Consider the following 27,605-nt stretch of genomic DNA (forward strand, 5'->3'; position numbering starts at 1 on the left):
GCTGGACTTTTAAAAATTAAAGATTTGAAAGTGAGTAAATTTAATTTGTATATTATGCGATATATTACCGGCAGCCAATGTGCTTTCTCTAGCAAAGGCAAAACATGATCGAATTTCTTAGCGTTTTCAATAATTTTAATCGAGGCATTTTGTATAATTTGTAAGCGTTTAATTTCTTTTTGGGCTATTCCTTTAAATAAGGAATTACAATAGTCAATCTTTGAAATAACTAAGGAGTGTATCAATATATTCAGGGATTTGGGGCATAAAAATTTTTTCATTGAGCGAATTTGACGGAGACTATAGAAAGAAGATTTCACGACATGACTAATATGATCGTGATATGTTAGTTTTTCATCAAAAATAACTCCGAGAATCCTGATCTTATGAATAAGTTTCAAAGAAATGCCTTTAATAGATATTGGACAGGAAAGGGTAGAATTGTCTTTCCAAGGGAATAGCAGTACATTTGTTTTGTCAATATTTAGTGCTAATCTATTTGTTTCAAGCCAATTATGAATCTGTTCAAGTTTGGTGTTAATGTTAGTTATTTCTGAAGAACTGTTGGGATCCAGGGGGTGAAGAAGTTGTATGTCATCCGCATATGTGAATACGGTAAAACCAATAGACTGACAGAGGGTCATGAGGGGAGCCAGAAAAATGTTGAATAAGAGAGGAGATAGGATAGAGCCCTGTGGAATTCCGTAAGGAACAGAAAAACTTTCCGAAGTGGTGTTATTAAAGCTAACTGTAGAAAAGCGATTTTCAAAATAAGAGTGAAACCAAGAAAGTACCTGATCTGATATACCGATAGATTGGAGTCTATTAAGTAAAAGAGTGTGATCAATGGTATCAAAGGCCGATGAAAGATCAATTGAGATCAAAAGAACAGATGAATGATGGTCAAGATGATATAGAATAGATGACGTCATGCCAATCAAGGAGTGTTCTGTAGCATGATATTGTCTGAAGCCAGTTTGATTAGGATGAAGGACATTTGTCATTTCTATGAATTCTGAAATTTGGTTATATACTATCTTTTCTGTCAATTTGGCTAAGTAAGGAATATTAGCTATAGGCCTATAATTTGATTTTTCTTCAGAGCTAGTCTTTGGGTTTTTTAAAATAGGACGAATAATGGCTTTTTTCCAATCTGATGGCATGATACTTTGCTTCAGACTTTCTTTGATCAAAATTAATAATAAAGGGCCAAAGATTGGAAAATATCTTTTAATAATAAAAGGAGGAATTATATCAGCCTGAGTCCCCTTATTATTAATAGTTTTAATGAGAGATTCCAGCTCACCTAAGGTAGGAAGATTAAAGTGAGAACATTTAGCAGACAATGATGATCCAGGTTCTATTTCGGGTACTGAAGTAGAGGCTTTTGTTTTCATAAGATTTTCTCTTATGTCTTTAATCTTTTTTAAAAAGTAATTTGCAAGTTCTTGCGCAGAAGGAACTGAATTTGTGACTGGAATATGTTTTTTCTAAGCAGGTGAAATCGATTTGAGAATGGCATAAAGTGTAGAGACATTTTTGGCTTTAAAAATTTGATTAGAATAGAATTTCTTTTTTGCCTGATTAATTTTATTTTTATATATGTTTGATTGTTCTTTGAATTTATCCAAATTTATCTGGTTCTTATTTTTCCTCCAATGTCTTTCCAATGATCTAAGTTGTTTTTTAATTAGGCAGAGTTCTGAAGTGAACCAAGGATTAGCTTTTTTCTTGCTGAGATAGATTTAATTTGAAGTGGAACTAAAGAATCTAACAAATGTTTAGTGGAGGAATTCCAATGTTGTAAGAGTTCTTCTACGGAAAAAGTATCTAAGTCCTGAAAGGTTAAATTAAAATTGTCAATGATTAATTCTAATGATAGGCTATTATAATCTCTATATGTAATGGTTTGAGATATTGAATGTGTTTTCGTCAAAGTAGTTAAGTAAAAGATTGATATAAGGAAGTGATCAGACCAAGGAATTGGAAGACAGGAGTCAAATTGGTAATTGGCTTTGGTAACAAGAGAGGTTATAATCATATCTATAGTGTGACCAGCTTGATGTGTTGGAACATTTAATAAAGGATGCAAATCTAGATCATTAAAGAGAGAAAGAGTATCCATAGTGTAATTATTATTCTGGTCTTCAAAATGAATATTAAAATCTCCTAAAATCAAGGATTTGTAGTGGAAGATGCAAAATCAAAAAGAAGAGATTGAAGCTGAGATAGATTTGTACTATTGATTGGAGGTGGGAGATAGATAAGAAGTGCATCAAGTTTAGGTTTAGTTTTAACAGTAAATTGTAAAAATTCAATCGGAGAATTTATTGGAGAGTAATCAACTCCTATTGCTAGGGAATCCTGAAATATAACTGCCAGACCTCCTCCACGTTTAGAAAGACGATGATTATATAGATAAGAGAAGCCAGGAGGACAAGCATAGGAGAGGTAACCTTCCTCTCCTTCATTAAGCCATGTTTCAACTAAACATAGAACATTATAGGAAGATTGAATAATAAGGTCTTTAATTAAATGATATTTGGTCTTTAAAGAACGGGTGTTAAGTAGACCAATTTTGATTCGTTTATGATTTAGGCAGACTGGATTGTCAAGTTTAGTAGAGTCATGTTGTTCAGGCAATAACGGAATATTGTAACATTCTCTAACCTGAGATGAGAGTGTCTTATTGATTGGTTTATTAGTATGATTACTATATAAAACAGGAATAGTAGATGGATAGTTCTCCATATTTAAGAATCTGTTAGAATTATTTAGGGGAACAAATAAATAATCGCTATAATGAAGAAAATGATGGTAGGCAAAGAGAGAGCTGAGGGTAAATAGAATAGTTAAAAAGAGTTTAGTAAAAAACTTACTTGGAAAATTATTATGATTTGTTCTGCCGTTCGAGAGTCACGCACAAAGGAGCGCAATAAGGAGCATGAACTGCTCCTTAAGCGCGCGGCGGCAGAGAGATTGCAGGTAACTAATAAAAACAAATTAAAAACAGCATAAGACAAACAGTAAAAGAATAAAATCTATACAATTAAAATTACTATGGTTCCAAAGTGCGTTGTGCAGGTGCAAAACAGCATTAGCAGTGCCTCTGGTGGTAATGGCGTGCGCCGCAAAGGGACAAAATTTAAAGAGCATGTACCGGCTGTAAAAGAGGGCGGAGTCCAAACGCAGAATGTGTGTATAGTAAAAATAATTCACGTTCTTTTTGCCCTGGCCGATAATGAAGTAAGACATTCACACACTCCCAAGCAGACAGATAAACTGACATGCCCGAATAAAGATCAATTTCTGCATAGGCGAAATAAATACCACCACGCTATCCGTAGAGGCTTATATGGCCTCACTGTCACTTTCAACTGCGCTCTCCGGTTTCTCTGCTGCACTTCTTTCATTCGTTGTTATGAGGACTATGGCTTAGTCACGACTCTTCTTACATATCCTGCAACGACCGACAGGCCGCATCGCTGCTTGTACAGAAGCCAAACCACAGACTACAAAACCTTCAAGAAATATACTAAAACCCTACTCTTCATAAAATACATAAAACCTATCTAACATGACCAGTTCCTACCCAAACTCCACCTACCCACTCTCTACCTTTAATATACTCTAATATGCCCCCAAGTACCCAACTAATGCTAAATGCCTCTGTTTACCCAACACTTACCACCTTATATCTCAACAATTCTCTGGTAATTCTTATTACCCAAACATTTACCACCTTAAGATCTCGACAACTCTTTGGTAATTTATATGTAATTCTTATGACATCTCTTATGCTATTCCTGTAAACTTATATGTAATTTCTGAAAACTATTATTTAATCTGCCTTGAACCGCAAGGTATTGGTGGAATAAAAATCACTAATGTAATGTAATGTAATGTAAATGGCATGATCACAAAATTCATTTTGTACCAGATTTTGCGAAGGAAACAGTAAGTCAGAGGAGGCAATTTCTTCTGTTGAGGCCTCAACTGCATCAACTGGAGGTCAGATACAGGCTCCTATATCCTGCAGTGATGAAAGTGACTTTTAATGGTAAAACTACTCACTACGAGGAGCCACTATAGAGGAATTTATTTCTCAGCACTTGAATCCCATGACTTAGAATATTCACACTTTTCACACTTTGATAATTTATGTTATGATTTTTATATTTTTATATATATATATATATATTTTTTTTTTAATACCTTTCCCTTATTTGTGTTTTATTTTACTTTCGATTATACTCAATATGGAAAGTGCCTCTCTGAATGATTATTCTATTTTTTTAACTAGCCAATGGATCTTGATACTGTGTGTATGGGCAGGATTCATTTGGCAGCGCTCTGATTGGAGGCTGCTTACTTCAGTCTCTGTTTACTTCCGGGGCTGAGAAGTGGTTTGGCTAGCATGGATACGGAGTTTACAGCTAGCCAAACCACTTCTCAGCCCCGGAAGTAAACAGAGACTGAAGTAAGCAGCCTCCAATCAGAGCACTGCCAAATGAATCCTGCCCATACACACAGTATCAAGATCCATTGGCTAGTTAAGAAAATAGAATAATCATTCAGAGAGGCACTTTCCATATTAAGTATAATCAAAAGTAAAATAAAACACAAATAAGGGAAAGGTATTAAAATATATATATATATATATATATATATAAAATATAAAAATCATAACATAAATTATCAAAGTGTGAATATTCTAAGTCATGGGATCCAAGTGCTGAGAAATAAATTCCTCTATAGTGGCTCCTCGTAGTGAGTAGTTTTACCATTAAAAGTCACTTTCATCACTGCAGGATATAGGAGCCTGTATCTGACCTCCAGTTGATGCAGTTGAGGCCTCAACAGAAGAAATTGCCTCCTCTGACTTACTGTTTCCTTCGCAAAATCTGGTACAAAATGAATTTTGTGATCATGCCATTTACATTACATTACATTACATTAGTGATTTCTATTCCACCAATACCTTGCGGTTCAAGGCGGATTAAATAATAGTTTTCAGAAATTACATATAAGTTTACAGGAATAGCATAAGAGATGTCATAAGAATTACATATAAATTACCAAAGAGTTGTCGAGATCTTAAGGTGATAAATGTTTGGGTAATAAGAATTACCAGAGAATTGTTGAGATATAAGGTGGTAAGTGTTGGGTAAACAGAGGCATTTAGCATTAGTTGGGTACTTGGGGGCATATTAGAGTATATTAAAGGTAGAGAGTGGGTAGGTGGAGTTTGGGTAGGAACTGGTCATGTTAGATAGGTTTTATGTATTTTATGAAGAGTAGGGTTTTAGTATATTTCTTGAAGGTTTTGTAGTCTGTGGTCGATGACAACAGAATGGTGATTTGTCTGTCCAGTTTAGCTGCTTTGGTGGCTATTAGGTTGTCATATAATTTTCCTTGTTTAACATTTTTGGTTGGTGGTTGTGTGAATAGTGAGTGGTTTCTCTTGTGCCTGGTTGAGGTGGATTGGGTTAGTCGGTTATTCTAGTAGGTTGGGCTTTCTCCGTTAATAGCTTTGAATAGTAGGCAGTAGAATTTGAAGTGTACTCTTGCTTGTATTGGGAGCCAGTGAGAGTTATGGTATGCTTCTGTGATGTGGTCATATTTTTTCAATGAATAGATGAGTCTTAGGGCTGTATTTTGTATAGTTTGTAATTGTTTTATCATGGTCGCTGTACATGGGAGGTATAGTATGTTGCAGTAGTCTATTAGTCCAAGGATAAGGGATTGTACCAAAAGTAGGAATTGTTTCCTGTTGAAGAATTTTTGGATTTGTCTTAGATTTCTCATGGTCACGAATGATGCTTTTATTACATTTCAGCTCCTGTGTCTTTTTAGCCATATTTGAAATTACAAGTGCCTGCTGAAACTGAAGCATTTTAAAGATCGAAGGCCTAGGGCCGTTTTTACCATTGGTAGTCTTAATTGGAATTCTGTGAGCTCTAGAGGGAAACAGAGCTTCAAAGGAAATAATTTTGGTATTATTCCTCCAGAAAATAGATGAGGTTTGCTCCTTCTAACTTCTCAGGTAATCCCAAAAGTTGTATGTTACATCTTCGGCTGCTGTTATTTGCGTACCTCAAGCTCTCTGGAAATACGAGTTAGATCTTTGCTGTCTGTTTGAATCTGAAGTTCCATCAAATCTAGTTTTTTTCACATACCTTTAATTGATTGGATAAGGTATGAACCTCCTCCTTTACCAACTTCAATTCTGAATTATTTTCTTTTAGCTTATCTTTCAGGCACTTAAATTCTGCCATCATTAACTCAAATTCAAATGGATCTCTAGGCAAGGGTATTTTAGATGGAGTGCCTGGATAAGGCTTAAAGCGCTTCGTATTTCCCCCTGTTTCGAATGCTGCATCAAATTTTTGTCTGCCTTCCTGTAGCCATTCTTGAAGGAAGTATAGTTAGGAGTAAAAATATACCTTTTTAGAGGAAAAATTTTTCCTTAAGCAGTGCCTAAATAGCTTAATGGAGCAGATGGAGGAGGAGCTCTGGAATCAGCCGACCATCTTTGGCTGCAGCCAAGCCACACCCACAAGCTAACTGATTTTACCGCATTCTCCGGCAAATTCTAGAGGTAATTACACGTTGTGTGAAGAAATATTTTCTCTAGTTTGTTTTAAATCTACTCCTTAGTAGTTTCATCACATGCCCCCTAGTCCTAATATTTTTAGAAATAGTGAACAAGCAATTCACATCTACCCTTTCCAATCCACTCATTATTTTATTGACCTGTTATCATATTACCCCTGAGCCATCTCTTCTCCAAGCTCATAGGGAAGTTGTCTCATACCTTTTATCATTTTTGTTGTCATTCTCTGTACCTTTTCTAATTCTGCTATATCTTTTTTGAGATATGATGACCAGATATGTTGACACAGTATTTGAGATGTGGCCATACCATAGAGCGTTACAAGGACATTATAGCATTTTCATCTTTGTTTTCTATTTCTTTCCTGATCATTCCTAACATTCTATTTGTTTTCTTAGCAGCCGCTGCACAATGAGCTGAGGGTTTCAGTGTATTCTCAACAATGACACCTAGATCCTTTTCCTGGGCAGTGATTCCTAACACAGAACCCAGCATCACATAGCTATAGTTTGGGTTCCTCTTTCCCACATGCATCACTTTGCACTTGCTCACATTAAATGTCATCTGACATTTTGATGCCCAGTCTTCCAGTCTCACAAGGTCCTCTTGCAATTTTTTACAATCCTCTTGCGATTTAACAACTTTGAACAACTTTGTGTCATTAGCAAATTTAATGATCTCACTAGCTATTCTCATCTTTAGATCATTGATAAATATGTTAAAAAGCAATAGATTTAGCCTGGAGCCTCAGGAGTTAGTGTTAGAAAAAGTTGAAAGCTAGAGAAATTAGAAGGAGGCCATAGCACTAGAAACAAAATTTTCTGAAAGCTGTTTTGGGAAACCAGAAACCATCTGAGTTTTTAAACTGGAAGAATAGTTCCTTCCAAGAGATATATACTTGGTGCAATATAGTACATCTAATGAACAAATGTTGCCATAAAAATACCAAGTCAGAAAATTTCAGAGGGTTTAGAAATCCATAGATCAATAAACATTCCTCACCAGCCTTTTTCTTATTTCATTACATAAACTAAAATATTGCTGCCTGGATGTCTTGCCATCATCTGAAACTAAAGATGTCCAAGACCGAGCTGCACCTCTTTCCTCCTGAACCCTCTGCTCCTCTCCCCCATTCTCCGTTTCTGTAGATAATACTGTCATCGTTCCAGCCTCCTCTGCTCACAGCCTTGGAGTCGTCTTCGATTCTGACCTCTCATTTTCTATACATATCCAACAAACTGCTAAGGCCTGTCGCTTCTATCTCTACAACATCTCCAAAATTTGCCTCTCCTCTAAGCACACTACCCGGACCCTTGTCCACACTCTTGTAACCTCATGCTTAGATTATTACAATCTACTTCTAACTGGACTCCCACAGTGCCACCTCTCCCCCTGCAATCTGTGCAAAACTCTGCTGCACAACTCATCTTCTACTAACCACGCTACACTCATGTTAGCCCTCTCCTTAAATCAATTCACTGGCTCTCTATCCACCTTCGCATACAGTTCAAGCTCCTATGGCTGACCTACAAGTGTGTTAATTCTGATGCCCCTCAAAATCTTTCCTCATACACCTCTCAGAGAATTCCATGCCTCAGATAAGCTGCTCTTAGTTTTACCCTTCTCCTCTACTGTCAATTGCAGATTTTGTTCCTTTCATCTAGCTGCCCCCTATGCCTGGAATAAACTACCTAAGCTTGTCTACCATGTCCCTCACTTACCTTGTTTAAAAGACTGAAACCCCGCCTTTTTGATGTAGCCTTCAATCCATAACCCTACTTCCTACCAACCTAGCCAGCAGATTAATCATTCCCCTTAACTGTCCCCATGGCATCCTGTTTATCTGAATTGCCAGTTTACATTGTACATTAGTTTAAGCAGGGACTGTCTTCTTTGTGACTCTGTACAGCGCTGCATACATCTGGTAGCGCTAGAGAAATAAATGGTCGTAGTAGTAAGCTGTTCAATATTGTTTATTGTAAGTTTCTATATATGGTAGATTATTTCCAGATGAGTTAGTGTTATGCTCATTAAATAGAAATATTATATAAAAATTTGCATGAATTCAATAAAAATGTATAAACTCAAGGGGGAAAATATGTGACATACCTAAAGCCAAAGGCTCGCTCTCAGTTTGTGTCTGTGGATACATATGGAAACTAAAACCATATATAAAGTGTCCCCAGGCAGGGCCTTAAGTTCAACCCTTGCATTTGTAATACATGATAATAAAACACGCATCAGCTGAACAGCGCATATCTGTCTGCATCAGCTGAACAGCGCATTGCGCCAACCTCGCTCTTAGGTGTTCAGGAATAATGACAATTGCACAAATCTTTTCCAATCGGTTATTTTTTATTAGCCTTGACAGGATTCAACTTTCAAAAGGTAATTTGTGCAAGGAGTCATATATAGTCAGGCATGTCAAAGTACATCTCTCCTGACAAATATGAACTCAGAGAACCATTCCCACAAGGTTTAGTTATATACTTTTGCAATGCCTAGTATGACATCACACCTGTCAACCAATCAGCCAAGAGAGAGGCCATCCTTAGGTATGAACAAAGAAATTCATTTTAACATAGTTACCAAGCTCAAAGAAAAGTTTCACAAATTGTATATTTTTTCACAGAACCTTTTAAATATATATATATCCCATTTAAATATACCTAGAGCAAACTTTGCATCAACCTAGCTTTCTGTGTCAGGAACTCAAAGGCTGTACAGAAAACAACAGCCTCTGTGTGTGAGCCCCCCCCCCCCCCCCCCCATCTAATGTCACAGAGTAGAGAGAGTTGCCTAGCTTAAAGGTCAGAGAGGTCAAATTGCAGATGCTGCCTTTCAGGATTTCTTTAGGTTTAAAATATATAAAAATACAATTTTCAAAACCAATTCTCATGTTTAAACATACATTCACACACATAATCAAACATATTCTCACACACATTCGGGGCCCCAAATACTCCACACCAATCTCTATCACATATTTGATACTTTAGAACATATTCACGTTCTTCTATACCCAGCATTGGATGTGAAATCAGATATGCTCCAAGCTAACTAGCTCAAGAACATCTGTTATTGATTAGGCCATGAGGATCTTTTGGCGTGAGCTCTTTAGACAAAGGACAGGCACAAAGAAGGACAGAAACCAAAATGGAGGCAGATTAATACAAAATGGAGTTCTTAATACCTCTATAAGTGTGTTATGTATATCCCCCATGATCCCGCTTAATCCAGCAAATTACATATACTTTTTCCCTCCTGGTAACCCCTAGCGTTTTTCTGTTATTCTATAAATCCATATTCAATTTGTTTATATTTGTGTATCAACTTTTTATAAGTTTCTATTGGGCGTGGCCTTAACTATCACATATTTACCTAGAATCACATGAAAAGGAGACATCTCATATGTAGAAAAAAATCTACAACATTCAAATTTTTTTTTACACACTATCCATTCAAATCCAGCACCCCCTATCTGCCAAAAATGCCATTACTCACAGCTCATGTCTGCTATTATTTCATCTCAATTCTATTCATATTTTGATGAGTATTTCAACTAAGAACTTGCTGTGAGGTAAATGTAGGGAGACGTAAAAATTTCTGCATGTTTTAGGGCCATAAGCCCTGTTTTCTAAAGGTTCTTCCATTTTCTATCTATATATAAAGAGTAGGGTTGTGTCACCATTCAATGGGCTTCTGTATCTTCTTTATACTACCAATAGTGTATGTTATAAATTGCTGTTGGTTTATCTTTGTGTGCATCAATTAACACCAAAGCATCTAGTGGATAGTATTCTGCCATATGTTCCACTTCCAAAGTTGTGCTCTGTAGATTGTGCTGATCTTTACATTCCATCAGTCAAACAATTAAGACTGAAAGTAACTAAGGCGAATATGTTTTCCTGTGTAAGCCCTCAAGAATGGAATGAGATCCCACTGTATATATGCCAGCAGGAAAATTTGAGTACCGGTAATTTTTAAAAGATACTTATTTTGTAAGATGAAGTATGGGAATTGAGTGTCCCGTTGTTTAGTTGAGCGCTGGTCGCCAATCTGTTTTGTTATTGCCTGTTATTTTATTGTATGCCTATTGTTTTTTTATGTATGTATTTGCTGTGACCCACTTTGTATAAAGCGGGATACAAATGAATAAACTATAAACCAGGGGTGCCCAAAAGGTCAATCGCGATCGACCAGTAGATCACAAAGGCAACGCGAGTCACTTGCAGAGCCCATCCCAGGCTCTGCGATAGACTCACGTTGCCTTTGTGTTCTGTTCTTCCTGCTTCCCCGACGCCAGGACTGCTGCGTACAAACGCCGGACCCGTGGAGGGGCATAATCGAAAGGGACGTCTCCGTTTACGTCCATCTCGCAAGTCGTCAAAAGTTAAAAAGAGCCTAAGACACATTTTCGAAAGATACATCCAACTTTTTTTTACTTTCGAAAATTGTCTAATTATACGTCCTGCCAATCTGATCGTCCAAGCCAGTAAATCGTCCATCTTTATACCACATTTCTGTCCAAGTCCAAAATGCCTAGAACAAGCCCTGTTGGACATGGGAGGGGTCTGCAAAGTGATGGACTGAACACCCAGACATGCAACCTAAATAGTGGGGTACCTTACAGGGCACTGCTGTGAACTTCACAAAAAGGGTGACATGGCTTCTCCTCACTACAGCTCCCTTATATGTGACGGTGATCCCCCAAAACCACCTCCAGAATCCCCTAGATCCACTTATCTACCACCCCAATAGCCCTTATGGCTGCATGAGCCACTTATATGCCAGTCAAAAAGGGTTTTGGGGGTGTATAGGGCAGTGCACATATTTAAGTATCAATGCAGTGATTACAGGGGCTTATGGGCATGGGTCCTCCTCTCTATGGATCCCTACCCCCCCGAAGACAACTTAAGCTGCCTCTGGGCTAGACGACTAGGCTTTCCTATGCCAGGCGGCCAGGTGATGATGGTCTGGAGGCTGAAATTTAAAGTTGTGAATATAATTTTTATGGGGTGGGGGGATTGGTGATCACTGGGGTAGTGTGTGGGGGTCTGTGTTATGTGTTTGCAGTGCTTATCTGATGAGTTTAGGTGGGGTTTTGTGACTTAGACCATGTTTTACATGGTCTAAGTCACAATGTCCAAGTTCCATCGATCCTGGGCTGTATAACTTTTGGTTATAAATGCTGTACGACTAAGTCTAAGCCAGCCCACGTCCCGCCCTCGACACGCCTCCCGAAATGCCCCGTTTAGCTTTGGACGTTGAGTGGCATTATGAAGGTCTAGAACGTTTAGAAATACGTCCAAAATCTGTTTTTATTTTTGGCGTTTGGACGTTTTTGAGAAATGTTCATCCAAGTGCCGACTTAGGCCGGTTTTTGGACTTTTTTCTCTTTCGATTATGAGCCCCATAGCCTCCCCCGACATCAATTCTGACGTTGGAGAGGAAGTTTCAGGTCAGCCAATTGCTGCCTGGCTGGCCCAGAACTTCCTCTCCGATGTCAGAATTGATGTCAGGGGGGAAGGAAGGCTGTGGGCCCGGCACTTGTACGCGCCTGGCCTGGCTTTGGGGAAGCAGGGAGAAATCGGTGGTGGGGGGGGCAAGGAGAGAGAAAGACAGACATAAAGAAAGGGGGGCAGGAAGAAAGAGAGGGAGGGGGAAATTTTGGGTTAGATAGTATTGCCTTATATTGAAGAGTACCATTATGACTGTTTATGTTTTGGGGTGGGGATTTGGCTCTCTGGTGTATTTGCCATTGTGAAAATTCTATTATAAAAGGGGAGGGGCATGGAAAGAGAAAGAAAGAAAGGGGAGGGGGCAGGGAGAGCAAGAAAAAGTTGGACTCATGGAGGGACAGAGAGAGATGTTTGTTGGGGAATGGAATGAGGTCTGGAGGAGAGGAAGCATGCAGGAGGCAGAAAAAAAAGAAATATTGGATTTACAATCAGAAGAAGGAAGTGCATCCAGAGACTCATGAAATCACTAGACAGCAAAGATAGGAAAAATGATTTTATTTTAAATTTAGTGATCAAAATGTGTCCGAATTTATATCTGCTTTCTATATTTTGCACTATGGCCCCCTTTTACTAACCGTGATAGCAGATTTTAGTGCAGGGAGCCTATGAACGTTGGGAGCAGCGCGGGGCATTCAGCGCAGCTTCCTGTGCTAAAAAACGCTATCACGGTTTAGTAAAAGGGAAGGAGTATATTTGTCTATTTTTGTTTAGTTGTTACTGAGGTGACATTGCATATTTTAAAGTAGCTCGCAAGCCAAGAAAGTGTGGGCACCCCTGCTATAAACTATAATAGGCCCAGTTTTTGTTCTCCTTTTGGATAATCTCTTCCCCATGTCTTCTACATTTCTGAATCTGACCTTATATGACTGATGGGAAAGGATATGAAAACTAAGAGGGTTCAGCTTCAGTTTTTGCTTCTGGTTGCAATTTCTAACCAATTTGGTGTGAAGATTTCAGCATGTCATCACTACTGTACTAACAAATGAAAACTTGGATTTGGAATTTCATTACTTGCCTTTTCAAATCCATGCTCAAGAGGAATTGCAAATTCACGTATTGTGGATAGGTTCCTGCCCCACAGAGCTTATAGTCTCAGTTGGTATCTATGGCAGTGAAGGGCAAAATGATTTGGCCCAGGTCTGAAGAATTATCCATGGGAAGAGATCTCATCTCACTGCAGCAACCACTAAGAAACCAAGTCTATGTAAAGACAAAGTTCCATGTATTTCTTTCTTTTGTACTTCAGAAAGCTTCTTTGCTGTTGAGGTAAATTACCCTTGTAAAATAGTTGTAATATCTGTCATATTGGAAAATAGAAAATGTTTTGTACTAATCCTTTGTATGTCTTTAGCATCTTTGTTCACCTTATTTCATTATGTAAATATTTCTACAGACTAAAACATGCTGAAGACATGTATCAGATGCCAAAAAAGAGAGAGAGAGAAGCTTAAAGAACTGTGTGATAGAAATAGGAAATCAGAGTGTTTTGTGCGCTGCTGGTGCAGTTTTGAATACACTTACCATACCTTATGGGCTTTAATGTATTCAATAAGGTGAAGTAAACTATTTGTCTACCAGGATATTTTGCCAGAAGTGAGTCTGTTTGCACTAAAGGATAGTGTATCATCACAGAGCATGAGATTCTAAAGACCTGTGTGTTCACTTTTTGGGCAGTCATTGCTCATACTTCAGACATTCATAGCTAGATCCTATTTTCACTGGAACACAAAGGTAGAACATAAGGGAGACGGGACCCTGTTAAATTCCACCCACCTCTTAGGTAAATAGCTTTCTACTTTATTTGCATACTTGTTGACCATTAATCTACTTTGGATTCTGAAGGTGGTGCAGCACCATTTATTTACTCAGGTAGATTTACCTGAGGATTTATTTATTTATTTATTTTTTTAAACACCCTTCTAACAAGTCAGCACCCAAAATAGTGTGGAGCCTTCATTGGTTGAGTGGTATAATAATTTTCTAAATATAAATTGATGAAAGTGTCACGGTATCTAGTAGAGGTCCCAAATAACTCCACACAACCAAGAGACTCAACAAGAAAAAGAATTGTGCAGTTTATTAAATAGAAATGGAAGAAGAGCGTTGGATAAACCCTTCAAATGGGTACCAATTGTTAATATTTTAGGGTAAATTACAGAGATACTAGGATGTTACAATGGCAACAGTTCAACTTCTATAACCTTAAGTCCCATTTTTCTTTTACTTAGCCAACTGCACTGGCTCCCAGTATCGCAAAGTTTGTTATAAAGTGTTGTCTGTGGTACGTCAGAGTTTATATGGATCTGTCCCTTTGAATTTTCAAACTTTTTGGGAGGTGTATCAGCCGAAGAGGAAATTAAGATCTGAAGGGAGCATGAGATTGATTTCTATGAAAGAGAAGACTGTTCGATTTGTATGATCTAGAGCAGCAATGTTGGCCTTAGCTGGGGTAAAATTCTGGAACTCCCTCCTTAGTATCCTGAGGACCTGCCCTGATCGTCTACAGTTTAAAAAGATGTTGAAGACGCAATTGTTTGTGGAGGTCCTTTTTGAAATTGGTTAATGGTAGGCTAATGAAATTATAGATTTATGAAATTGCATTGGTTAATGATAGGTGGTTGGTTGGTGGTAGATTCAAGAGCAATGTTAGGAAATTCTACTTTACAGAAAGGTGGTGGATGCCTGGAATGCGCTCCCGAGAAAGGTGGTGGAGAGGAAAACGGGGACTGAGTTCAAAGAAGCGTGGGTTGAACATAGAGGATCTAGAATCAGAAAATAATATTAAATATTGAACTAAGCACCAGCAGCACAAAACACTCTGATTTCCTATTTCTATCACACAGTTCATTAAGCTTCTCTCTCTCTTTTTTGGCATCTGATACATGTCTCCAGCATGTTGTAGCACTGGGCAGACTTGCACGGTCTGTGTCTGTATATGGCCATTTGGGGGAGGATGGGCTGGAGAGGGCTTCAATGGTTGGAAGGGTGTAGATGGGCTGGAGTAGGTTTTGATAGAGATTTCGGCAGTTGGAACCCAAGCACATTACCGGGTAGAGCTTTGGATTATTGCCCAGAAATAGCTAAGAAGAAAAAATTTAAAAAATTTAAATTGAATCAGGTTGGGCAGACTGGATGGACCATTCAGGTCTTTATCTGCCGTCATGTACTATGTTACTACGTTAGGCATTTTTAATAAGAATTCTGAATTTTGATTGCTGCAATGAATCCATATTAATTATATACACTAACCCCCTCTTCTACGAAACCACGCTAGCGGTTTTTAGCATAGAGAGCCTCGCTGAATGGCCCACACTGCTGCCGACACTCATAAGAACTCAATGAACGTCGGGAGCAGCGCAGGCCATTCAGCGTGGCTGCGCTTAAAAACGCTAGTGCAGTTTCGTAGAAGAGCGGGGTTAGTGTATATAGTTAATGTGGATTCGTTGAGTTTTCTGACATTGCTCTAAAGTGGGATAAATTACTGTGTGATTTGTAATGTAATTGAATGCATTTATGTAAAGTACTGTCTTCTGAACTATTATGCATATTTTAAATGTGAACCGCTTAGGTATAGACAGATTAGAAATTTTAGAAATAAATAAACAATCCCAGGTACCACTTTCTTCAAATCCAGAAAGATGCATAGCTGTTTGGGTGAGAAAAAGATATATTTTACTCCAAGATATTTAACTATGTATTTGCATTGATAAGCCAACAAAAATAAGGCAACATGAGTTACTTTGTCAGATCTCATAGCCTGAAATAATTTCCTTCTCTCTTGTGTTTGTCTTGATACATCCAGAAACATCCAAATCTTTTTCCCATAAAATAACACATGAGAATTGCAAAAATATAATCTTAGTACCACATTAATATTTTGTTCAAAAACAAATGAAACATAAACTGAGATTTTGGGGCCCAAAAATGGGGGTCTTTGTTTATATTTGGGTCAGCACTGACCCACCCCCTCCTGAACCTGTTACAGGCATCTGCCAGGCCTTCCGTGAAACCTGGTGGTCCAGCGGTGGTCGGGAAAGGAGGGATCCCTCCCGTCTCCTGCCCAGCTGATTCTATAAATTTTTACCTCCCTCTCTCCTCCCCCACATACCTTTAGTATCACTGGTTGTCCAGTGGTGAACCGCAGCAGGAGCAACCTTCTTTTGCTCTTGCCCTTGCAGTTAAATACAAATCATTGATAAGAAAGAATATGAAGAGAAACTTGCATAAGAGGCAAAAGCTCATAGAAATTTTTTTAGGTACATCAGAAGCAGAAAATCTGTGAGGGAATCTGTGGGACCGTTGGATGACCAAGGAGTGAAAGGAGTGCTCAGGGAGGAGAAAGGCCATAGCGGAAAGACTGAATAAATTCTTTGCTTCGGTCTTTATGAAAGAAGATGTAAGAGATCTACCTGAACCAGAAATGGTTTTCAAGGGTGATGATGCGGAGGAACTGAAAGAAATCTCGGTGAATTTGGAAGATGTACTGAGCCAAATCAACAAGTTAAAAGGTGATAAATCACTAGGACCGGATGTTATACATCCCAAGGTACTAACATGAATGAGATGGGTCTCTTGAATAAAGGCGATATTCACCCGCTCTTTTTTAAACCAATTGAAGGTTTTCTTCCTCTTGATAGGGGAGTGAATACCTGCCACATTCAGCATGGCCATTCTTAATTTGCTGGAAAGATTACACTGGCTTCCTGTCTGTTTCAGGATTCAATTTAAATGGACTTGTATCGTTTTTAAACTCTAGTGATCTGTAGCCTGTCGCTAAAATCATCTGTAGTACCTGAAGATTGGAGGGTGGCCAGTGTTACGCTGATTTTTAAAAAGGGCTCCAGGAGAGATCAGGGAAATTACAGACCAGTAAGCCTCACTTCGGTGCCAGGCAAAATGGTAGAAACAATTAAAAAAAATAAAATTGTGAAACACGTAGACAAACATGATTTAATGATATGGAGTCAGCATGGGTTCAGCTGAGGGAGACCTTGCCTCACAAATTTGCTTGACTTCTTTGAAGATGTGAATAAACATGTGGATAAAGGTGAGCCGGTTGATATAGTGTATCTAGATTTTCAGAAAGCTTTTGATAAAGTTCCTCACGAGAGGCTCCTGAGAAAATTAAAGAGTCATGGGATAGGTGGCAAAGTTCAGTTGTGGATAAGGAATTGGTTATCAGATAGAAAACAGAGGGTAGGTTTAAATGGTAATTTTTCTCAATGGAGGAGACTAAAAAGTGGAGTGCCGCAGGGGTCTGTACTGGGACCGGTGCAATCTAACATATTTATAAATGGAAATTGGAACGACGAGTGAGGTGATTAAATTTGCAGATGACATTAAACTATTCAAAGTTGTTAAAACACATGCGGATTGTGAAAAATTGCAGGCAGACCTTAGGAAATTGGAAGACTGGGTGTCCAAGTGGCAGATGAAATTTAATGTGGACAAATGCAAAGTGATGCACATTGGGAAGAATAACCTGAATCACAGTTATCAGATGTTAGGGTCCACCTTTTAGCGCCCAAGAAAAGGATCTGGGTATCATTGTAGACAATATGATGAAACCTTCCGCCCAATGTGCGGTGGCGGCCAAAAAAGCAAACAGGATTCTGGGAATTATTAAAAAAGGGATGGTTAACAAGACTAAGAATGTCATAATGCCCCTGTATCGCTCCATGGTGCGACCTCATCTGGAGTATTGCATTCAATTATGTGCTTATCTCAAGAAAGATGTAGTGGTGCTAGAAAAGGTTCAAATAAGAGCGACCAAGATGGTAAAGGGGATGAAACTCCTCTCATATGAGGAAAGACTAAAACGGTTAGGGCTCTTCAGCTTGGAAAAGAGATGGCTGAGGGGAGATATGATTGAAGTCTACAAAATCCTGAGTGGAGTAGAACTAAACTAAACTAAACTAAACATTAGGTTTGTATACCGCACCATCTCCGCATGCGCAGAGCTCGGCGCGGTTTACAGAGGTTAGGATGAAAGGAAATTACAAAGAAGGGATATAGGAGAGGGACTGAGAAGATAGAGAGGGGCAGGGAACCAGAGAACGGGAGGAGATTAGATTTTTGAGAAGAGCCAAGTTTTCAAGCGTTTACGGAAGGATTGGAAGGAGCTAGAATTTCTGAGCGGGGATGAGAGGCTGTTCCAGAGTTCCGTGGTTCTAAAGGGGAGGGATGTTCCAAGTTTTCCTGCGCGGGATATACCTTTTATAGATGGGAAGGATAGTTTCAGTTTTTGGGAGGGTCTAGAAGAGAGCGGGTTTGAGGAATTCCAGAAGAGTGGGATAACGGGAGGAAGGACGCCATGTAGAATCTTGAAGGCTAAGCAGGCACATTTATGGAGGACTCTGGAGTGTACTGGGAGCCAGTGAAGCTTGGAGAGGAGTGGGGAAACGTGATCGAACTTGCCTTTTGCGAAAATAAGCTTGGCAGCGGCGTTTTGAATTAGCTGAAGTCTATGGAGGTTTTTCTTAGTTAGGCTTATAAAGATGGAGTTGCAGTAGTCTAGTCTAGAGAGGATGGTGGATTGGACGAGGATTGCGAAATGAGAATGATGGAAGCAGGATCTTACTTTTCTTAACATATGGAGGCTAAAGAAGCATTTTTTTACCAGGGAGTTGAGGTGATCGTTGAAGGAGAGAGAGGAGTCTAAGATGATGCCTAGGACTTTGCTTGAAAACTCAAGCTGAAGAGTGGGGCCGGAAGGTAGAGGGATGGAGGTGGGTAAATGGTCTGAAATTGGGCCGAGCCAAAGTAGTTTGGTTTTGGACTCATTCAGTTTCATTTGAACAGATTGGGCCCAGGATTGGAGGTTCGTAATACATGTGGAGATGTTGTCAGCGAGGTTCGAGAGGTTCGCGTCGGTTTCAAGGAGGATGAGGATGTCGTCGGCATAGGAGTAGAGAGTTTCTAGGGGGGATAGATGAAGGAGTTTCAGAGAGGACATGTAGATGTTGAAAAGAATAGGAGAAAGGGGTGAGTCTTGCGGGACTCCACATTTCGGCTTCCAGGCGGGGGATGAGGAACCGTTTGTGTTAACGGTGTAGGAGCGGAAGCGTAGGAATTTCGAGAACCAGTCAAGGACTGTGGAGCTTATGCCTATTTCGGAGAGTTGGAAGATTAGGATGTCGTGGTGAACGACATCGAAGGCTGCGGAGAGGTCGAATTGAAGAAGAACAGCGAATTTGTTGCGAGAATGGAGTTGTTGCACCTTAGAGATTAGTGAGGCCAAGAGGGATTCGGTGCTGAAGTTGGGTCTGAAGCCGAATTGGTGGGGTAGGAGGATAGAGAATCGTTCTAGGTAGGATGAGAGTTGGGTGGATATGATGGATTCTAATAACTTGGTTAGGAGAGGGATATTTGCTATAGGACGGTAGTTAGATGGAATGGTGGGATCAAGGTCGGTCTTTTTCAGTAGAGGGGACAGTGAGATGTGTCCCATGTCGGGGGAGAAGAGGCCCGATGTTAGGGCAGAGTTTATGAGGTCGGTGAGGGAAGCGATGGCCTGTGTGGGGATATTCTCGAATAGATAGGAGGGGAAAGGATCCAAAATGCACTTGCAAGTTTTAAGTTTGAGGCAGAGTTTGGAGACTTGCGATTCGGAGACAGGCTCGAAGGCGGTCCAGGATCTGTCGGCAGGAATGGGGGTGGATACAGGTGAGGTAGGGTTGAGATCGATAGGGGTCAGGGAATTGTAGGAGACTGTGGGGGGGAAGGAGCGTCTTAGAGTGGTAACCTTTTCATTAAAGAAATTTGCCAGGGCATCGGCTGATAGGGATGTTGGAAGCGAAGGTGGGTCTTTTTTTGTAGTTAGAGAGCGCCAGATGTTGAATAGCGCACTGATCTGGTTGTTGGATCTAGCGATCTTGTCTCCAAAGAAGGTACAATTTATCGCTCCGTCAAAAAAAACAAAGACTAAGGGACACTCGATGAAGTTAAATGGAAATACTTTTAAAACCAATAGGAGGAAATTTTTTTCACAGTTAAGCTCTTGAACGCTTTGCCAGAGGAAGTGGTAAGAGCAGATAGCGTAGCTGGTTTTTAGAAAGGTTTTGACAAGTTCCTGAGAAAGACATGGGGGAAGCCATTGCTACACCATGGGTTTTGGCCAGGTACTAGTGACATGGATTGGCCACCTTGAGAAAGACATGGGGGAAGCCATTGCTACACCATGGGTTTTGGCCAGGTACTAGTGACCTGGATTGGCCACCGTGAGAACGGGCTACTGGGCTTGATGGACCTTTGGTCTGATCCAGTAAGGCTATTCTTATTTTATTTGACTGTTAGAACTTGCGGCAGTCAATCAGCATGCGGCTCTGTACAGGCAGGAGCGAAGGAAGGTCACTCCTGCCACAGTAAACAACAAAATAGGTAAACAACAAAAGGTTTACTTGATTTACTTATGAAACAAAAGATATCCACAAAAATGTGTATTCTAACTGAGGAATAAATTAGGACACCCTACACCCTAATAGCTAGAGTTACCCCCTTTGACTGAAATAACTGCAGTGAGACACTTCTTGTAGCCATCTACCAGCCTCTGACATCGGTCTGAGGAAAGTTTGGCCCACTCCTCAATGCAGAATTCTTTCAGCTGTGAGATGTTTGCGGGGTTTCTTGCATGTACAGCCCGTTTCAAATCACCCCACAGCATCTCAATGGGATTAAGATCAGCGCTTTGACACGGCCACTCCAGGACTCTCCATTTCTTAGTTTTCAGCCAGTCCTTGGTGGATTTACTGCTATGTTTTGGGTCATTGTCATGTTGCAGGGTCCAGTTCCACTTCAGCTTTAATTTTTTTACAGATAGTCTCACATGTTCTTCAAGCACCTTCTGATACATGATAGAATTCATAGTGGATTCTATGATGGTGAGCTGGCCAGGTCCTGCTGCAGCAAAGTATCCCCAAACCATGACACTTCCACCTCTATGCTTCACAGTTGGCATGAGGTTCTTTTCCTGAAATGCTGTATTTGGTGTACGCCAAATATGTCCTCTTTTCTGATGTCCAAATAATTAAATTTTAGACTCATCTGTCCATAGAACACTATTCCAGAAGTCCTGGGGTTTGTCTACATTTTCTCTGGCAAATTTCAGTCTAGTCTTGATGTTTCTCTTAGAGAGCAAAGGTTTCCTCCTTGCATACCTCCCATGCAAGTTAAATTTGTGCAGTCTCTTTCTGATTGTAGAGGCATGCACTTTCACATCAACAGTAGCAAGAGCCTGCTGTAGGTCTCGTGATGACATTTTAGGGTTTTGGGAGACTTCTTTTAGCATCTTGTGGTCTGCTATGGGAGTCAACTTGCTTGGATGGCCAGACCTGGGCATATTAGCAGTTGTTTGGAAAGTCCTATACTTGTATACTATTTTCTGGACCGTGGAATGGCTAATGTCAAATTCTTTTGAGATCTTTTTACATCCCTTACCAGATTTATAAGCTGCTACCATCTTCTTTCTGAAGGCCTCAGACAGCACTTTTGATCTCACCACAGCAGTCATGAGCACACCAAACTAAATGTCTGAACTTTAAGTAGATCAAACCTCTGTTCAGACTACAACTAATTGGCTAAATATTTCCTTAGAAAATCAAGATCTTATATTCTGATGTATTTCTAAGGTGCTCTCCAAATATCCTATAGCAACACAGAAAGAGATCTGAACCTGAAGGAACAAAGATGGATTAATAGGCTCGACACAGTAGTCCCCCATGGGATGAATTTAGAGATAGAATGGGCTTCCATGTTCTGACTGGGGTGGTAGGGTGGTATTATTATCATTATCAAAGTCGAGGAATTCTAGTGCATAAGGCCGGGAGGATTCGGAGCCTTTGGGGCAGGGGGTGGGTTCTCTTTGGTCTAATCACATCTAGGGGGAGGTCCCTTAGCACGAAGTGAATATAAAGGGAGCCCCAAAGACGCGGCTACCATCTTACAAACGTTGAAGGATAAGAGGTGGACGGCTGCGGTGTTGGTAAGCAGGGTATTTTAGCAGTTTTTGTGGAGTAATGGTATATTGAAAGTCATTAATCTTGAATAATATGATTTGTTTTAGGGTAGACCCCTGATGAAACTCTCATGAAACATGTCGGGTCTCACTGTTAGCCCACAGTGAAACATGTACAGCGCACCATTACTGAGATAAGTAATCAAGTAATTTAAAGTCTAAAAACGATAAGAATTGCACAATATTTAAAATTAAGCAGACCGGTGAGGAGTTCACCACTTGGATCTCCCCGTTGAAACACCTTGAAGGGACGGAGGAGTGGTGGTTCTGAGGTCTACTAAAACGTTTAAAGGAATAGTAAAATTCTTCATTAAATTGAGATAGGATATTTGGAGAGTACCTTAGAAATACATCAGAATATATGAAGTTTAAGTAGGGCATACCTCCTTCAAAATACTGAGTAATGATGTTCTAATCATGTGCACTTGATGTGATACACCTGTGTGTGATTTGAGCCACTTTAAGTGGGAGGATATGTGGGGTGTCCTAATTTATTCCTCAGTTAGAGTACACATTTTTGTGGATATCTTTTGTTTCATGAGTAAATCAAGGAAATTTTTTGTTGTTTACCTGCAATTACCTCACTTTCTTTTCCAGCGATAAATTCAAAAAAAGATTTCACAGCGATATGTGAACATTTCTAAGAAAGAGCTGAATATTTCATGGGATGTCCTAATTTTTTCACACGACTGTATATAAGAGCGTCTTGTCTCCTGGACTACCCTGATCCAGGTCATGTCAGTTATATTACCAAATGAGAGGAGTTCTGCAGAGATTTGTTATTCAACTGATTTGATCATTTACTCTCTTTGTTATAGTAGTGAGGTGAGATTTTTTTATGGGGTTGTGGTTATAAAGGAAAGGTCAAGGAGCCCACATAGGGTTACCAGATATCCAGATTTCCTCAGACATGTCCTCACTTTTCGAGGACATGTCTGGGGTCCAGATGGCTTTTCAAAACCCAGCACTTTGTCTGGGTTTTCAAAAGCTTCCATCCAAATCGCGTCAGGAAGAGGCATCCACGCATGCACGGATGCCATCTGGGGTGGAGCTGGGGGGCAGAAATGGGTGTGTGTTGAACTGGGCGTGGCAATGGGCTGGATTTTCCTTTGGGAAAATCTGGAAACCCTAAGCCCACAAGATTCTCCATATAATTTTTCCTTTTATTTAATAGGAGGAAGAAGGTGATAGGGGTACGTCTTAAGAAGGGGGAGGGGGGCATGGAGGGGAATGGGAGAATATGTGAGTCGTGCAAATGTGGAATGCTAGTGGAGGTTATGGGAGGGTTTGAGGGGGAAGAAGGACAATCTTTTTTGGAATGTGCAAGTAGGATGTTTGCGGAGAATTGACAGGGAGTATGCTTAGGGGAGCCTAGCTGGGAGGCACTCCTAACTGTGAGATGTACACAAATCAACTGCAATATGCCAGGCCTAGTTCTCTATGGTTAAATTAAACTAAACTAAACCTTAAATTTATAGACTGGGTCATCTTAATAAAAAAAATGAAGTTCAACTCGGATAACAATCATAAGGTGAGCCAGTAATAATAAAACAAGAAAAAAAATAGAACAAAAAAATTAGATAAACCTAAATATACAAGTAAAAAAAGAAATTTAAACAGAGCGAGTTGTTAAATGCTTAGAAAATAAAAAGGGTTTTAGTGCTTTACGAAATAATTGAAGGGAGTTCAGGTCTCTTATAGATGGGATTGAATTCCAAACCTCCATTAATTTAAACATGTAAGAATTCATCAGTTTTCCTTTAGATCTAATTCCCTTAAAAGAAGGGAAAGAGAGTTTTAGTCTTTGTGCATTTCATGAGAAACAAGATCTTTGAGCATTCCAGATTAACAGAACCAAAGGAGTGAAAATACCAAACAAGAGTTTAAAAACGATACAAGTCCATTTAAATTGAATCCTGAAACAGACAGGAAGCCAGTGTAATCTTTCCAGCAAATTAAGAATGGCCATGCTGAATGTGGCAGGTATTCACTCCCCTATCAAGAGGAAGAAAACCTTCAATTAGTTTAAAAAAGAGCGGGTGAATATCGCCTTTATTCAAGAGACCCATCTTTCTAGAGTGGAGCATATGAAACTAAAGAGATTGGGTAGGAGAAATAGCTTATTCTTTAGCACTCTCCCAGACCAGTATAGGATTAATCTTACAAGCGGGTATATATCTCATTATGACCAGCAGGTGGAGACTGAGACAAAACTTTGGAACTGTACATATCATTTAACTCCTCCCTAATTATCCCAGTCTTCTCTCAGTCTCCAGCAGGTGTGGTGAGCTGTATCCATCTCCCTTGGTAGGGCTGTTGGAATTTGTTTAGGAATTTTTGTCCTTTTTTGTTGCCGGATTGAGCTTGGGTGGACCCTGTTTGGGGGTCCATCCAACCTCGGAGGTGTCAAACCCGGCGAGTCTCGAGTGGGGTCCCTCCCCCCACCTTCTTCCACCTCCCCACATTTTTGTAGAGGTACCTCAACAGTAAGCCTTACCCCCTGTTGGTAAGACACATTGTTTAGAGAGCCAGTTGGAAAAAAAAAATTCCTGAAGCAGTGCCGGTCTGAAGGGTTGCTTTCCCTTTAAATATGCTGTAAATTATTGTATGTTTCAACCAACCGGCACTTTTCTTTCAGCTAGGTCGCGTATGGAGCAATTGAGCACTTCTCAGAAGGAGAGGTGCACAATTTGGTTCAGACGCGAGGCACTCGTGGCCAGTGTGAAAACAGCTGTTCGGGCCAGTGTGGTTGTGGAAGTCTCGTTAGCATTGGTTGCTAGTGTCCAAGGCTCCCCATCACTAGTGCCTCACGAGCCGGCAGAGCTTTGCAGGGAAGCCCGGTCTTTTCCTGCCGCCCACAGAGGGATTTCCTGTCAGCTGTCTTTTTCTCTCAGGCTTTTGCCTGCTTTAGCGGCTGGGACAGTTCAGTCTTCTCAGCCTCTACAGGCCATGGAGGGGCTATTTTTGGTGCATTTTGTGCTGTTTTTCCTCAGATAGCCCCTTCATCTTGAATTTAGCCTCAGGTGCCTTCTCCCTGTTTTGCCATAACAGGGACAGGTTACAGCAATGCAATGTTATTGTAGTATAATTGTATTGTATTATTATGAATCAATATGCTATATAAAAGATATTTAATGTGAATATAGTTTATTATTATTAATAATAATAATAAATAAAATATATTATTGTAATAGTCAGTAGCTTTTTTTGTAATGAATATTCATTAGGGATATCCTGAAAACCTGGCTAAATTAGATTGACACCTCTGCCCTTGACTTTCCGATAGGTTTCTATAGTTGCAGACCTTTTCTCTTGTGTTAATATTGCACTTTCATTTTCAATATCTGCAAGGATTTTGAGGTCTTTCTATTATTATATACATATACTGTATGTATTTAATGTACTTCTATCTCTCTTCTCTCTGCCCTATCCCCTTAGAGATGCAAAGATAAACTGAATGCGCTGGCTATCTCAGTGATGAATCAGTGGCCTGGGGTGAAGCTGCGGGTGACCGAGGGCTGGGATGAAGATGGTCATCATTCAGAGGAGTCACTACATTATGAGGGCCGAGCAGTGGACATCACTACCTCAGATAGAGACCGTAGCAAATACGGCATGTTGGCCAGGTTGGCTGTGGAGGCTGGATTTGATTGGGTTTATTATGAGTCTAAAGCCCACATCCACTGCTCAGTTAAAGCAGGTAAGATAGTCAAATCTGTCATCCATGGAAGGATACCACCCTTAAGAGAGAAAAAAAATATTATTGTTCAATAACACAGAACAAGGATAATAAAACAGACTATGAATACCAATAATCACTGTTTAGAGAAAAAGAAAAGGTAATTCCTGTTCAGATAGACATAGCGGATCTAAGGCCAGAATTCACTAAGCAAACCGATCAGTTTGCAAGCCCTTTGCGACCAAATTTCCCTCCTCCACTATTCCCTAAGGCCTATAGCCATCCGATCCCAATCCTCCCATGCAAATTAGTAAAACCCCATGCAAAATAGCCAAGCGATTGATTCACTAACAATTGCTTGGCTATTTTGAGTCGGGTTTGACTACTGTCTTTTTTATTCATTTTTTTCCATGGCACAGATATTTTCGTAGCACTCCCCTTCCCCCCCTCCTGACCGGCACGGCCCACCCGCGGCACCCAAAAAAGTTGGGAGCAGGAGCGGTGCTCAGTCCCTCCTGCTCCTAGGCCTCCCACCTTGGCCCACCCCTCATCGGCCCAGGCAGTCGGGCCCGGGCCCAGCCCACCCACCCCGGTACCTTGAAAATAGCTGGGAGCAGGAGGGGTGCCCGGTCCCTCCTGCTCCTTCCAACAATCCTCCCATGTTCGGGAGCAGGAGGGATGCCCGGATCCTCCTGCTTCTACGCGTCATCTTCGGGAGCAGAAGGAAAGTCCTCCTGCTCTTGCTGCTCCGGCCGGCTGCTGCCCAATTGCGGCCTTAGGCCCCACCCCGGCGCATCATCTGATGCACGGGGAGGGGCCTAAGGCACTGATTGGCTGAGGCGCCTCGAGCTCCTCCCTGGGAGGCCTAGGAGCAAGAGGGACTGAGCACCCCTCCTACTCCCAACTTTGGTGTCAGGTCGGGCTGTTCCGTGTCAAGGGTGGGCTTGGACGTGTGGGGGGTGGGCCATGCCGTCTCAGGCTATGCGGGGGGCGAGGGCTGGTGTTGGGCAGGGCCGGTGTGTCGGGCCGGTGCCCGATCTCTCTTACCTGCTCACCGGACTCTCCTGCTCTCTGCCGCCGTTCCCTGCAGTGCAGGTCCGCTTTAAAACCACAGGCTTGCACTGCAAGGAACGGTGGCAGAGAGCAGGAGAGTCCGGGAGCAGACAAGAGAGATCTGGGCTAAGCCCTGACAGCAGTGACAGAGGCTGCTTCTCCCGTCACTACTGTCAGGGTGTGCGCATGAGCGGGGATTGCTCTAGCCATGGGTAAGGGGGCGTGTTAAAGATCATTCCCATTTGCATACAGGCCTTTACTGAATTCGTCAGCCAGCATGCAAACGGAAACAGATCATGCACAGTTTGAAGGTTTAGTGAATCCTGGCCTAAGCACGTAACTTAAATTTATTCAATTAGGCTTAATTGGCATCGTTAATTGCAAAGCACCATTAAAAGGCAAGTTAAAAAACATTTAATTAGCTAGTATGTGCCTAACTCAGTCGACACACATCAATACCATTAGATCCAATAATTTCACGGTAACCACCCCTTATCTTTGGAATTCCACCCCTAACCATGTCCGTTCAGAAGTATCTCTTCCTCAATTTAAAACTGAGTTTAAAACATTCTTATTTCAAGACGCTTTTGACACCTAACTGCCCTTATTAGGGCTAAATTTTATTTTGTTTTATTTTTAAATCCCCTTCCTATCGTACCTTACCTTTTATGTTCACTGTACTTTAACCATTGCAGTTCCTCCCTTTTTTCTTCCTCTTGTTCT

At 40.5% G+C, this 27,605-nt stretch overlaps 1 protein-coding gene across 1 annotated transcript in view; it reads left to right on the forward strand.

The window, feature by feature from the left end:
* Nucleotides 1–27,605, forward strand: part of LOC117354317 (sonic hedgehog protein-like) — a 69,322-nt gene that overhangs the window by 20,360 nt on the left and 21,357 nt on the right. The window contains exon 2 of the mRNA XM_033931616.1: nucleotides 25,589–25,850. Within this exon, the coding sequence (XP_033787507.1) occupies nucleotides 25,589–25,850 (262 nt within the window). The remainder of the gene's footprint in view (nucleotides 1–25,588; nucleotides 25,851–27,605) is intronic.

Source organism: Geotrypetes seraphini, chromosome 2 (genome assembly GCF_902459505.1).
Source record: "Geotrypetes seraphini chromosome 2, aGeoSer1.1, whole genome shotgun sequence".
Classification (NCBI taxonomy): domain Eukaryota; kingdom Metazoa; phylum Chordata; class Amphibia; order Gymnophiona; family Dermophiidae; genus Geotrypetes; species Geotrypetes seraphini.